This window comes from Procambarus clarkii, chromosome 71 (assembly GCF_040958095.1).
Source record: "Procambarus clarkii isolate CNS0578487 chromosome 71, FALCON_Pclarkii_2.0, whole genome shotgun sequence".
NCBI lineage: Eukaryota > Metazoa > Arthropoda > Malacostraca > Decapoda > Cambaridae > Procambarus > Procambarus clarkii.
This window is the reverse complement of record NC_091220.1, coordinates 20,238,130-20,252,867: the sequence shown is the minus strand read 5'-3', so window position 1 is coordinate 20,252,867 and position 14,738 is coordinate 20,238,130. Positions and strand designations below refer to the sequence as shown.

Below are 14,738 nucleotides of genomic sequence, written 5' to 3'. Positions count from 1 at the left end.
CTAGTAAAGTGTGTGTGTGTATTTACCTAGTTGTGCTTGCAGGGGTTGAGCTCTGCTCTTTCGGCACGCCTCTCGACTGTCAATCAATCAATTGTTACTAACTACTAACTCCCCCCCCCCCCCTCTACATTAATAAACGTGACTACATTAAGATTTGTTCATTTGATGCATCACGCAATTGTGATTTCTGTGTGTAGTGTGGAGTGAGGTTTTGTTTAGCATGTTTAGGGATTTAAACCAGGATTTATATCATTCGTTTGTGAATGTAGTCTTCAAGTGTTCTTCTACTTAAAATTATCTGCTAGATTAAGGACCTGCCCGAAACGCTGCGCGTACTAGTGGCTTTACAAGAATGTAAATACTGTACTATCCAATGTATTCTCACAAACCCAATGTACCTTCTTGTATATATATAAATAAATAAATAAATAAATAAATAAGTGTAGGCGTGGAGATCAGGGGTCAGATTCACGAAAGAACTTACGCAAGCACTTACGAACCTGTACATCTTTTCTCAATCTTTGGCGGCTTCGTTTACAATTATTAAACAGTTAATGAGCTCCGAAACACTAGGATGCTGTTTACAACAATAAAAACAGTTGAATGGCAAGTTTTCATGCTTGTAAACTTTTTAATAAATGTAACCAAAGCCGTCTATGATTGAGGAAAGATGTACACGTTCTTAAGTGTTTGCGTAAGTCCTTTCGTGAATCTGGCCCCAGGTCAGGTAGGAGCTAGGTTCCAGTGGGTGGGATGATAGGCTACTGAAATACTTTATAAATAACTATGATGTATTCACAATTATGGCTTCATTCACAATTTAGGTTACCAACATTTTGTAGTTCCCATAGAACACATCTATACAAACTTTGATGTCCTTAAATAACTTTACTTTCGACCAGGTATCAGAAAAATTTACAAGTGGGCCTTTTGAGGGTATAATATTCCCAAGAATTTTCCAGAAATATTTTTCTGAAATCTCTCTGCCTAGATGATTTTAGTTTGGGATTTGGATTAAATGTGTCCAGCGAGTTAAAAGTAACGATGGCACATTTACCAGGATTGAATATGGGGTTGTATTTAGCACCATAGTTACTGTATTTAGTTAACTTGTCCCATACAAGTATTTTATTTAACACATATCCTTGTGCTAGTGATAGATAAATTCATGTCATGTCTTGAAGTCAACATCATTTGGGCTGACAATGTTATGTTGTAGATGATTGTTACAACATGTTTATAGCTCGGGAGGACGCCATACAATAATGACATCTTTGTACTGCACAAAATGTGTCTGGTGGAGAAAGGAATGGATGAGCAAGAGAGCTAGTTGTAACGCCGGAATCAACGCAAAATAACGCAAGGTAAAGCAAGGTAAAGGGATAAGCCCAAAACCGAACCCCAAAAAAGTACCAAACCAGCAACTCTTGAATTAAACTAGTAACCTTGAGGGAAAACAAGGCAATTATTGTCGCCAGTTAACCCCCCCCCCCCCCCGTGATGCACCTGACCGCCACCAGATGGCTCTCCAGCCCACCAGGGTCTCCACCAGCCAGCCAGCCAGACTGCTCATTCACTTGTCTGGTTCTGCCTGTGACACACGTCTCTGCTGCCCGCCGTCTGCTTCTTCACACACTCAGAAATGTGGTATCTGCTCTCACGTGAATGTTTCGTTTCCCGCGGGCACATAATTTTGATTTTTGTTCCATTTCTTTCTTCACATTTGTTTTATGTCGCCTGCCTCGGTGTTCATTGTTTACAATCCCTCCAACTGTGTGTAAGGTTAATCTTCCATAGTTCTCCTGACCCCATCAACTATTCTAGTTTTCTCCCAGTTTTTCCTTTAATTTCTACCCAAGTTCGCGTCCCACTACGAGGCCAGTTAATGAGTGATACATTTGTAGTTGGTAAGACACTAGAGTGGTGGTTCGCGAGCCCTTTGTCCTGGGTTCATATCCTGGCCGGGGAGGATTTACTGGGCGTCTATTAACTGTAGCTTCTGTTTACCCAACAGTAAAATGGGTACCTGGTTGTTAAACGATTTAGCGGGTAGTATTCCGGGGAACATTGGAATAAGGACTTGCCCAAAAAGCTATGCGTGCTAGTGGCTGTACAAGAATGTAAACTTTTGTATAAAAATAAACATTCCGGTGGCCTTTTGTGGCTCATTCGTGTCATTAAAGGCCGTGACGAGGATTCGAACCTACGTCAGAGAGGATCCCAGACGCTGCCTTAATCGACTGAGCTACGATAGGGTAAAAGAATTGCAACCGGGAAATCTTTAATAATAATAAAGGTCGCTTAATAATCTTTATTTGTGGCCTTTATTATGTCCTTTATCGCAGCTTTGCTCCTTATTTTCCGAACTGCACTGTTCCATTTCTAGCCATGCACCTCCTTGTGAAATGTCCAGACTTCAGAAAAACAAAACATGCTCTAATGTCCCTTAAGGTCACTTCTCTAGCCTCCTGGGTGAATCTGATGCCTTTAATATTGCTCACCTTGTTCCTTTGTTCTCGTATTGATATTCTCGGTGATGCTTGGCGCCTTTTGACTATCCAGCAACACTGATGGTGGTACATATTCTCCCCAGCACGACTCCTTATTACTTCTTACCATGTTTACAAAAACTTACTCATCCTGGTGAATTTCAGTAGTGTTTAAACATTTTAGAGAAGCCTAATTCTGGTATCCAGTGGTACAATCTGTCATATATTACCCCAGCCACTTGGGCCTTTGTTAAAGTCCTCCATAACAATGTTTCACGACTTGAGGGTTTTGGTCAAAGTTCAGTAAATCATTTTTTTTCTGACCTGGATCTGAATAAGAGCAATACTGAGATATTCTGTTATTGATACTGATGCTTTAGGGAAGTAACTAACCAATTTATTTTCCATTGGACAGCGACAAGCCTGAGAATTGCGCAATTTGTAAAAACAAATTCGATGAACCTCTACGGAGGCCGCGAAATCTGCCTTGTGGCCATACAATCTGCTCACAATGTGCTAGAGCTATTCTACTGAAGGGTCTGTTCTTTTGCCCAAGCTGTCATCCTGAGCGCAGTGTCGCAGCTGATGCTCAGTTGCCAGTTAACAGTGCGGAGGCCATTATCACGAAACAAACTGATATTAGGCCGACGTCGGTGGCACCAGAATCTGTTGAACCGCAAGACAATTCAATTAAAGTCGGCGAAAGTTTACGGTTGCAGGTGGAGCAGCAAAAGCTCAGATTGAACGAGTTAACAGAACGTTGTGACAAACTAGTCACAAGTTTGGGAGAGTACCGGTCCCTGCTGAGGCACTGGGGGATTAAACACTACCGACTTGAGGAGGGACTCTCTAGCCTGTTGGAACAGAACAACGCGGCGATGAGACTGCTGGAGCAAGAGATTAAAAGAGGGACAAACTTGGCAAGAGTAGGCCAGGAAACAAGGCGGCAGCTACAAGAGTTGATGGTGCGCCTCGACACGCTAAACGCTGCACAAGAGGTATACGTGATCATAAAGGACATTGATAAATGTAATGTGCGTTTAGAGCAATGGGCGGCGAAGGGCAAGGAACTATTCAGGAACGGCCGCACTGTCTTAATGTCACTTAAGGTATGTTGCTTATCAGACCGCTACTAACGCGGTCCTTACTGAAGTACTTACTTCAGTAATTACATACTGTACACACTATACATATTATAACTTCAGTTATAGTGCTGAAGTAAGGACTGCTAACGCGGTCCTTGCTGAAGTTTTCTTTATAAATTGCTATGCTTTTAGAATATCTAAGATTCGGTAGTTTTAATTTTCATGTCTTCCATCACTCTGGATCCCTGTGCTTCATAGACCTTGAGTGATGGATCAATATTCTATAGTTTTAAGTTTTCGAAATCTATAAATTCAGTTATAGTATTGCCAATATAAAGGTTAGACTTTATTAGTCATGGTTTAAATTCTTGAGGGGTATTTGTTGGTAGTACAGTTAGTTCCGAAGAATAAATCCACAAGGCCGTGATAAGGGTTCGAACTTACATCTTGGATGATCAAACACTCGCCTTATTAGACAGCCTTACCCCTCGTCACGGCCATTGTGTATTTATTAATTTGATATATCACGCTATTGGGATTTGTGTGTGTACAGTATCGTTCTGGACTCGCAATCTGAAATCCTGGGTTTGAATCCATGGAGGTACAAATGGTTTGGCGTGTTTCCCATTTTCTATTGCCCATCTTATTTTATAAAATATAAATTTATAGTGTAGCACGATCGGATGAATGGGTAAAGGGGATGGAACTGGTTGTGTACAGCCCTGAGGACAGCGTCTCTTCTGACTTGATTGAAGGCCTTTTTTAAAGTCAAACTTTACTAGTGCCTTCTGGTGAGATCAGCAATGCAAGCCCGTGCTGCATGTGCTGCAGCTTCACAGCCTAGGGGGATCCCGAGTTGATGAGGTTTCAGCAAGGTGGCTGCTTTCTGGCTGATAGCTCTCACTGCAGCTTTAGCTACGAGGCGTCGGAGGGTGTTGCCAACGGCAATGGGCCCGATTCCCCTATTCTTCTTTAGAGCAGAGTGCTGCTCCATAAGACAGGCCTGATGTCCTTAGGGATGTCGCCTGCCAAACACATATTGGAGAATCTGGTAAGTTCCACTAGAAGGTCCTTTGCAGCATCTCTAAGCACCGGGTTCAGCATTTATTTGATGTGCTGGGGTCTTAGGCCTGTAAAGCCCCCTGCTGAACCTGTTGGGAAAGACATGGCTGCTTTGTACACCTCAGATTCTCGAACAGTCAAGGGTTCCATGCCGGTATTGTTTTCCTGGGGATCCCTGCTGCTGTCGGGGGCTCTGGGTGGGTGTTTTGTCTAGTAGAGCCTGTGCTGTCGTGGCGTTCCTGGGGGGGCAATAGTGTCATCGCTGGTCATGATTCTGATGGCACCTGTGGTATTGCCCTCTTTTTTTTCCTGGTGATCTGTGCTCTCATTTTGTGGTTCTCAGGCGAGTTATTATTGGTCGACCTTCGGCTGGAGTTCTTGGCACGAGGGGGGAGGCGGACCAGGTTGTCTGCTCTGGGGAATTCATCAAGAGCCCTGATTACTGAGGTTGCTAATAACTTCTCTCCTGGGCGGTAATGCTAGGCATGCATTCCCAAATAGGAGATCGTGCCATGATCCAGTGGTTCTGGGAGCATTGTTGACCTTTGTCAGCAGACTGGTGAGTTTGGCTGCTGCTTGGTGACTGGCAGCCTTGGGGATGTGGGGCAAGATCCTGGTGGACGTCGCTTTGACTGCTTCAAGCAGATTATCTGCCGAAATGAAGTCTAGGGAAGTATTAGTCCTCGTTCCTGCAGCAGGCTGTCCATCGTCACTACCCCGGGGCGGGCGCCTAGACCCCTAGATAGCCACCTAAATTGACAGAATAAAAGCGGACAGTTCCATCTTGAGACGATACCGTTCGTCACACACTTGTTTCCTCGTGTGTGCATAATTTATATTTTGCCATTATACCATCTGGGATATTTGTCCCATAGTACTGTCCCCATGGTGATAAATACTTTCAGCACCTCAGTCGTCTAGGCACCTTCCTTCCCTCCCTCCCTCTCTCCGTCCGTCCGTTTCCCGCGGTGTAAAGTCTTCCCTTCATCAGTCTCCCTTTCCTCTACCAATGGGATAACCGTTAACAATTTGGCCTTGGTACTTCAGTTCGGTTTTTACCCCTTGTGTAGCAATTCTTGTCCCATGTTGGATTTTTTTTTAGAATTCTGCGGGTTCTCGGTTCTGTGAGCACTAATAGAATCTTAAAGCACGAAGCTATCCCCTTGTGGGCTTCAGGCGCCAGTTACGGTGCCTGGACCCAGTCCAGGATGTACTATGTTCACTACCAGTTCTCACACCCTAGGCCCCTTCTCCTGACCACCAACTCTGGGAAGGAGGGGGGGGGGTGAAATGTTCCCAGTTTTGACTAGAATTACAATGAATTACTTGTGATTTTAAACAGTAGAGTAGAAGCAAAGCACGTTTCCCGAAATGTTTACTAGGCCTATCAAAAAAGTTTTCCCTAACATGCAAGTTTAAATCGTGATTGGTTATTACCAATTTATATCCAAGTTTACCTTGTGGATTTTCCAGATATTAGGTATTTATATTGCATTGCCGATATGCATAACTTTGCACTACTCGACATTGGTATTGACAGAGGCTGGAGAATGCGAAGGCTTCCCTGAAGGCAACCTCTGATAAGCAGGCCGCAGTAGCCCCCGTCAACCAGGAAGAGACTACAGTAGCCCCCGTCAACCAGGAAGAGACTACAGTAGCCCCCGTCAACCAGGAAGACACTCCAGTAGCCCCGGTCAACCAGGAAGAGACTACAGTATCCCCCGTCAACCAGGAAGACACTCCAGTAGCCCCCGTCAACCAGGAAGAGACTACAGTATCCCCAGTCAACCAGGAAGAGACTACAGTATCCCCCGTCAACCAGGAAGACTCCGCCTCCAGCAGTGTGTCTAAAGTTCAGCCAATTGCTGATGATATATTTGGAGCGCTGTTAACATTTAGTGTGAGTTATAATTAATATTCAGTCTCGCAAATTTCACAATTTTCTTATTTGTTCACTGTCACCGTTGACTTTGCTGGTAAATTGTGTAAATATTGTGGAATTGTTGGGCAATAAGTGAGTCTTGTTTATTTTCTCTGGTAGAGCTTCTTTAAGAGGCTCCCTGAGCCTCGGGTATCGATGGAGTGGTTCCGGATGTGTCGCGGTCTACGCAGTTGGTGGTGGCGGAGGTCCATGTCCCTGCTGATGGCGGTGCCTGTGGTTCTAACGTGCCTTCTGTTTTTTCTCCAGCAGGGGGGGGGGGGCTCTGCAGTAGGGGGGGTGGGTGCTGGCTTCACCTGGATAGATGGTGAGGATACTGGTGCAGGCCGTGGCCTGGTGGTGAAATTGAAGGATGCTCGCTGGAAGGGGAACCATGTCGGTGTCTGGTTGTGTGAACGTTGCCGCATGTGCCCATGTGGTGTTGTCCTCTGCCACTCCGTCTCCCATGCGGATCTGTGGAGGAGTCTCGGGGGATCTGTTGCCGGCGTCTGTGGATGCCACCGGGTCACTGGCGTCAGACTGCCCAGTTTCCGTTGTCTGAGAATGCGGCGGCATGTCGTGCTGCGAGGCTTCCCTTAGTGTGGGGGCGCGGATGTGATACCATATGGGTCCCCAGTTTGTGGGTCTGTTTCAGAGGTTCCGGATGCTAAGAGTTTCCCCGGTGGATAAAGACGACGCTGTGGGGTGGTTGCACTATAAGGAGTTCAATGTGAGGTTCCCGAGAGAAAAATTTCTGGGAGGTGTGTTGATGTACCATCTGTGCGTTTGTTTGTGTGATGTTAAGTGCCCCTATGGCTGCTTGCTTGTCCTTGCCCGTTTTTGTTCAAATTATGTATTGTTGTTGTTTTTTATCCATGTTTATGTATTTAATTTTTTGTTTTTCGTTGCATGTAATGTATTTCATGTATTTTCTTGATCTTCTGTGCTAGTGCCTCTTAGTTTGTCATTAACGAGGCCGACGCCTTGTTTTGCCTTGTCCTATTCCTGTAATTACGTTATTGGGTTGGGGTTTGAGCATTTTACATTGTACTTTTGTTTTGAGCTTTAGGTTGTATGTTGTTGTTGTTGTTGTATGGTCTGTCATGCGATGTGCTTATTGGTTTGTTGTTGTCGGCCCTTCAGGCCGGTGTATTTGCAATTTGCTACATAGCCTTCCCGGATTGGTGCCTTCTTTTGATAATTACTTACTTGTAGTTTGCTATGTTTAGTTTTGTCTGTTTTATTCTATTTAATTGCATGCTTGCATGTAAAAATACAAAATAAAGAGCGTTTAGGTCCAAATTGAAGTTAGCACCACTAGCCCGCCACCAGATGGGAGCCCTGGCGACCCTAGCCACCCAAGTCTTTAACCCTCTGTGACGCCAACATTGTTGACACATCAACCTAATGATGTTGACAATACACAGGACAAATTGCGGTTAAAGGATAATTCAGGAATGACATAACCACACGTGTTTTAGGTACTATCCTTGTCTTGATGATAATTGGCTTGATGCCGTCTGCAAATGACTTCACAATGTTCTCGGGTAATAATGCAGCCGATTATCCACAGATCGAACATCTTCGTAATATCAGCCGGCCTCTCCAGAGCTTGGTGGTGGCTGGCCGGGTCTTCTCTGTCAAGGAATTTCATGGCGGGTTTTACTCGGCAAGGATAACATCACGAGGAGGAAAAATGTATCTTCATGCATTCGAGAAGCAGCCTCTGACCGCTTTTCCTGCTACATTCAAGGTAACTTGTATTATACATTCTATCTCGAGCAAGATGGAATGTTTTATGGGATGCGTTCAAGCTTGAACAGTGATTACAGTATCTTGGGGAATCACACCAGGTCTGAGGCTACCCGGATCTGCCGGGAGCCAAGATCCCGCTCACTGGGTTTGGTTAATATTGGTCTTCACTTGTGCAATGTGGCGTTTTGGGCAGCATCCGCACGTGGTCTCAGTTTTGGCAAGTTTGGTTTAGATTCCCTGGAATTATTATTGGTGGGGGTTGACTTGTACTGTCCTCCCCGGACTGTTGGTGGGGGCTGGCTTGTACTGTCCTCCCCGGACTGTTGGTGGGGGCTGACTTGTACTGTCCTCCCCGGACTGTTGGTGGGGGCTGGCTTGTACTGTCCTCCCCGGACTGTTGGTGGGGGCTGACTTGTACTGTCCTCCCCGGACTGTTGGTGGGGGCTGACTTGTACTGTCCTCCCCGGACTGTTGGTGGGGGTTGACTTGTACTGTCCTCCCCGGACTGTTGGTGGGGGCTGACTTGTACTGTCCTCCCCGGACTGTTGGTGGGGGCTGACTTGTACTGTCCTCCCCGGACTGTTGGTGGGGGCTGGCTTGTACTGTCCTCCCCGGACTGTTGGTGGGGGCTGACTTGTACTGTCCTCCCCGGACTGTTGGTGGGGGCTGACTTGTACTGTCCTCCCCGGACTGTTGGTGGGGGTTGACTTGTACTGTCCTCCCCGGACTGTTGGTGGGGGCTGACTTGTACTGTCCTCCCCGGACTGTTGGTGGGGGCTGACTTGTACTGTCCTCCCCGGACTGTTGGTGGGGGTTGGCTTGTACTGTCCTCCCCGGACTGTTGGTGGGGGCTGGCTTGTACTGTCCTCCCCGGACTGTTGGTGGGGGCTGGCTTGTACTGTCCTCCCCGGACTGTTGGTGGGGGCTGGCTTGTACTGTCCTCCCCGGACTGTTGGTGGGGGCTGGCTTGTACTGTCCTCCCCGGACTGTTGGTGGGGGCTGGCTTGTACTGTCCTCCCCGGACTGTTGGTGGGGGCTGGCTTGTACTGTCCTCCCCGGACTGTTGGTGGGGGCTGGCTTGTACTGTCCTCCCCGGACTGTTGGTGGGGGCTGGCTTGTACTGTCCTCCCCGGACTGTTGGTGGGGGCTGGCTTGTACTGTCCTCCCCGGACTGTTGGTGGGGGCTGGCTTGTACTGTCCTCCCCGGACTGTTGGTGGGGGCTGGCTTGTACTGTCCTCCCCGGACTGTTGGTGGGGGCTGACTTGTACTGTCCTCCCCGGACTGTTGGTGGGGGCTGACTTGTACTGTCCTCCCCGGACTGTTGGTGGGGGCTGGCTTGTACTGTCCTCCCCGGACTGTTGGTGGGGGTTGACTTGTACTGTCCTCCCCGGACTGTTGGTGGGGGTTGGCTTGTACTGTCCTCCCCGGACTGTTGGTGGGGGTTGGCACTTTTTTGAGGTTTTCAGAATTTAATCGTGTGACGCTGCCTTCCTCTTCATTTCCAGACTCGAGGTTTTGCAAACTCGAATTGGCTCAGGTCCTTTGGGCGGTCTGTCGGGCTCGCAGTATGGTTCACGTGGTTTTGCATGATGATCGGCTCACTTCAGGCTTGGTTGTTTGACTCGCTGTCAACTTTCCAGTTCATTGTCTGGAATGTTGGGGGGGGGGGGGAGAGGTTGCTGGGGTTTAAGGTTGAAGGGGCTGGACTCTGGTGGTTCTTGATCCTCTGAGCCCTCCTCACCATTAACGTGGACGAAGTGTCAAACGTGCAGGTGTTTTTCTTCCCCCATTCGGTCGAAGATTTTAGTTTTTGCCTCGGTATTGGTTATTGGGTTAGTGTCCAGAAGCCATTTTTCACTTGTCCCAGAGGGCTTCTTAGTTTGCCGCCGTATCTTTCATTTTTGGCCCAAAATAGGGTGACTGGGTTCAAAGAGGCCCTTTAGATAGTTTGGTTGGCCGAGGGTGCTTCATTTATCCATTTTAAAGTTTTCTGTTATTTGCGTGCCACAAGGTGCTCTGGGTGAGGCTGTCAGTCGGGCGTCTTTTCCCTCGTTTTGGGAAAGATCTCTACTTCCCAGGCTTTCCAAGTCTTAGTGTGAAAATTATATATATATATATATATATATATATATATATATTTTCTGATCTTGGCTCTCGGTAGTTAGGAAGTAATGACGGTCTGGCGAGATTACTTAACAGGTTAATCTTTGCTGCTATCCTTAAGTGACACGCCAGGGAAAGGGGCTTCTAACAACATTAAACACACAAAAAAAATTCTTTTCTTACTAATTTAATATTGTATTCAGGACAGAGACATTGCGCAGTTGCTGGACCACTCCTCCACCATGGCGTGTCAATTCACTGGACGTGACAGAGCTGCAATGGAAGAGGTCGAAATATGCACCAGTCCTGACACTGCACTGGGCAAACGGTTCATATCGCTTCATACTGGTGAGGTTCATCAAGCTGGAGGGACTGAAGAACACGGAGAGTATGTGGTAGTTGGGGAATACGACAGGTTGCCTAATGATGACACACATGATCCACGACCCGCCGTGGAAGGGCAGCATGGGAAGCCACCCATGGATTGGGTTGTGTACGCATGGGTGCGGCCGGACACTGGAAACTGGTTGCAGTTCGGGATCTCGCTTAATAACTGCCCGATGCCTGACACATCTTCAGCGAATGTAATTGATGGGGCGGTGGGAGGTCCGGATGTGTTGAAGACGGCTGCTCGGGCCACTGATCTCCCAGAGGTGTTGGTGCTCGACCGTGGTATTGTGCTGCCATTTTAGGTCTACACTGCTATCCTACTTACCAGCAATGTCACCACAATGCTTCATCCTTTTATTTGTAATTCAATTTTGTTGGGACTCGCAAATGTAATAGTTTTATTCCAGTTTACACAATGGAATGACGTAGCGAGTGGATTTGTATAAAATAAAACGGTGATTTAGTACATTGTATAGGCCTGCAATGTAATTTATATACGCTTATGTAGCACAGCTCAAAGGAAGGCTTTCAACATCTCTCCTTTGTTTACAGCTGTTAGGTATTGTCAGACATATTAAAACTCCTGCAGGAAATTCCAAATTGTAATACTTTTTCTTTCTTGGTCTGGGTTGGTTCCATTGCATCCATATTAGTGTAATGTAACTATTTAGTGTAATCTTCTCTATCACTATTATTAACACTATCATCAGCCTTAACTGTTTTATCACCACCACGCCTTTTTTTCACCATAGCCGATGTCACCTTCAGTGACGTCATCGTTAATTATCAGCTGTTGGTCACACATCACCATCGCATCTGCTTTACAGCTGTTCTTGTATGTCCTTAAATTCATTCCTGCCTTTGAATCCCTCGCCATTGTCGCCCCCTAACACTCGCCTGTCAGGCGGGTCCCACAACCGGGCAAGTGACCATACCCAGCAATAAATATTTTAAGTTCCTAATGACATTTATGGCTAGATTTTAATATGTATTTTACACAATAAACCGCTCCGTGGTGTAGCCTTGGCATGGTGAGGGGCTCACGTACACCCCCTGGGACCGGTGAGGGTTGCCTTTGTCCCCTCTCCTGGCCCTCTTTGGGTGTTGTACGTGCAAAAGGGCACCATGTAGGGTCCTTGCGAGTCATCGGACCACCCCGCTGGAGGGGGTCGTCCGTGAGGGGCCGCCCTGAGTGGATGGTAGAGTTCTTCCCAACCATCCTCTTCCCAAACCAACCGTAGACTTCCGGAACGAGCGTGTCTTGCTTTCCGACCATCCCCCGCGGTCGCTTGTCCCTCGATAGTATTCTTGGCGACTCGGATACTTTTGATATCGTTCGCCTTGTGCGTTTGTTCTCGTATTGGCATCCTTGGTAATATTTAGCGCCCTCTGATTATTCTGCACATTTGATGGTGTTACATAGCCTTCCCGGTTTGGTGCCTTCTATTGGTAATTACTCCCTTGCTAGTGGGGGCAAATAGATCAGCCTTACATTTCTTGTTCTCTCCTTATTCCATGTATGCCTGGCCGTCCTGTGAGGTGGGGATGTTGGATGATCGTGTAGCTGGTTTATGATCGACTATATGGTCCTTCATACAGAATAGGGAAGCAGTACATTGTTGTGTATACCTAAGCTTGTTAAGAAATACATTGAGTAGTCTTGTAGAAACTGATAATAGTTTATATTATATTTTCATAATTCAGTGCTTACCTCTTGTGAAAATCGTGTTTAGTCAGTTGATTTGTTTTATGTATTGAGGCTATTTTCTCCCTTGATTCCATGTATGCCTAACCATCCTACGAGATGGGAGTATTAGATGAACTTGTACCTAGTTTCCCCTCTGATTATTTTGCGTATTTGATGGTGCTACATAGCCTTCCCGGTTTGGTGCCTTCTTTTGATAATTACTTACTTGTACCTAGTTTTTTTTTATCTACGCTGTGTAATCTTTCATATAGAATAGGGTAACAGCACATTGTGTGTACCTAATCTTTTTAATTCAAAAATATCGGTAATAATGATTTTAAATTATAGTTTGTATTATTACCAATATTATCCTTATTAAATCATGTTAACCATGGATCATAAAGATCTCATGTTGATATGCAAGTTATTTCTTTTGAATCATTCATTAAATTGTGAATTCTCAATTTTTCACTTCTTTGAATATACTGTATAGTACAAAAAGATAGGATAAAAATAAAACCAGTAATATTTCTTTCATTATATTTTTTATTTATACAACCATCAATTTTTTACAGCTGACAGGATTTTTCTCACAGGTGCATTATTTGTTAAAAAAAAAAATTGGTTTATTACAATGGTGCTACATAGCCTTCCCAGCTTGGTGCCTTTTGATAATTACTATAATTACTTGCTGATTGTTACACAGCCAAATTGTCACAGAAAGAGGTCTTTGACACAAATTTGTTCCATGATAAATGTAGAGGAAACAGCCGAGCATTCCTCAAATAAAATAAGCTGCCTCTACGTATAAGGTAAACCCCCTCCCTGTCCAGCTCGTTGTTGCCGTGAGGGGCTTGGTGGACGGCTGCCGGAGTGTGATGCTCCTTAAGACCTCTGTCCTTTTGTACCCTTGTGCTCCTGCTGCTTTCCTCTCTAACTCTGCTGGACACCTTTTCCTTTATCGTTTTAGTTTTTCTCTTCCCCCCCCCCCCTCTTCTCCTTTCTCGTTGTCATTTCCCGCTGACCTTGTGCCTATTTTGAGGATTATTTTGTCCTTTTGTTTTGACGCCCGGGTGTTTGAGGCATACTCTTGCACCTTTAGAACTGTAGTACCCGACGTCCCGAGCGAGGGGAACTTTTTATTATCAATCCCTCTTTCGTCATTGAACCCGATCTCGACGGACAGACGGTTCTTAAGGTGGCGATTGTGGGGCGTATTAACGCACCCCTGGGGGGCCCCGGCATGATCGGCGATAGCTTCCTGTTGGGTGTCCTGCCTCTAATTGTGGCTCCATGGTGGGTGTGCGGGCACATTAGAGAATGAGTGTTACTTCTCGTCTTTGTGATCGTTCTTCTTGTACTCTCAGGCTCGTGGGGTGGGCGACCACAAGCCCGAGAGTCGGCCTGTATTGGAAGACCAGGCCCTGTAGCTCCCGCTGCATTGGGCCCCGACCTTGCTCCTCCTTTGACCCTCCTGACTACTCCCCTTGGCTCCCCTCCCTCCCTCTGTGGTTGGGTCGAGCCATAAGCCCCCCAGTGGTGACCACCTCGTCCCCTAGCACGGCTCAGTCTCGTTGTGACTACTGTACCTTTTAACCCCTCTCTGGGAGTTCTCGATGCTATCCGCGCCACAGCTGCACTTGCTCGATTCCTCCCCGTACTGATGCGTATCAAGCTTTGTTTGGTCCCGCTTCGTGGACCAAATACTTTGATCTAAAATGGTTGTGTAAAAGCCTGGGTTGTGCCTCGGAGAGGCTACGGGATCCAGTAAGTTCAGTAGAACTTCGGTTTCAACCCTTTTACCCTGTCGTAGCTCAGTCGATTAAGGCAGTGTCTGGGATGCACCCGGACGCAGGTTCGAATCCTCGTCACGGTCCTTGTGGATTTGTTCATTTGATGCATCACGTTAGTGTGATCTGTGTGATTCATTGAGATGCTTTGCCATCTCCCTCTCTGCACGTTCCAGTATTTACTGAGTGTTTATAGCCGTGTCTGGGAGTCGTTGTCAATCCCGGAGGACTGGCTTGAGGCCGTGGTTCTTCCTACTAGGAAACCTGGTTCTCTAGGGGGTCATCCCCTGAAGACTTCTGCCCCATTTCTCTCATGAGTTGCGTCTGCAAGCTCTTTAAGCGTGTAGTCAATGTCTGTCTGATGTGGTTCTTGGAACGCTATCACCACCTCTCCCCTTCTCAATTTAGCTTTCCCAAGTTGTGAAATTTTTCATCATGTTCTCTTTTTTTAGTACATC

General features: G+C 46.4%; 1 protein-coding gene across 2 annotated transcripts; it reads left to right on the top strand.

Annotated features, from left to right (window-relative positions):
- The first annotated feature begins 1,511 nt into the window (after nt 1–1,511).
- On the top strand, nt 1,512–13,027 carry LOC123745680 (uncharacterized). 2 transcript variants are annotated; one of them, XM_045726498.2, is made up of 5 exons: nt 1,512–1,647; nt 2,905–3,598; nt 6,177–6,536; nt 8,128–8,307; nt 10,617–13,027. In XM_045726498.2, the coding sequence occupies exons 1-5, from the start codon at nt 1,643–1,645 to the stop codon at nt 11,103–11,105; spliced, it is 1,728 nt and encodes a 575-aa protein (XP_045582454.2). In that variant the 5' UTR covers nt 1,512–1,642; the 3' UTR covers nt 11,106–13,027. The 2 variants fall into 2 exon arrangements, with proteins under 2 accessions (XP_045582454.2, XP_069168317.1); XM_069312216.1 differs by lacking the exon at nt 8,128–8,307.
- Nucleotides 13,028–14,738: the final 1,711 nt, after the last annotated feature.

Excerpts from the sequence above, each read along its gene's own strand:
- LOC123745680 (XM_045726498.2), top strand. Across the intron at positions 3,599-6,176 it reads CTGTCTTAATGTCACTTAAG|AGGCTGGAGAATGCGAAGGC; the intron begins GTATGTTGCTTA and ends TGGTATTGACAG. Across the intron at positions 6,537-8,127 it reads GAGCGCTGTTAACATTTAGT|ATCGAACATCTTCGTAATAT; the intron begins GTGAGTTATAAT and ends GATTATCCACAG.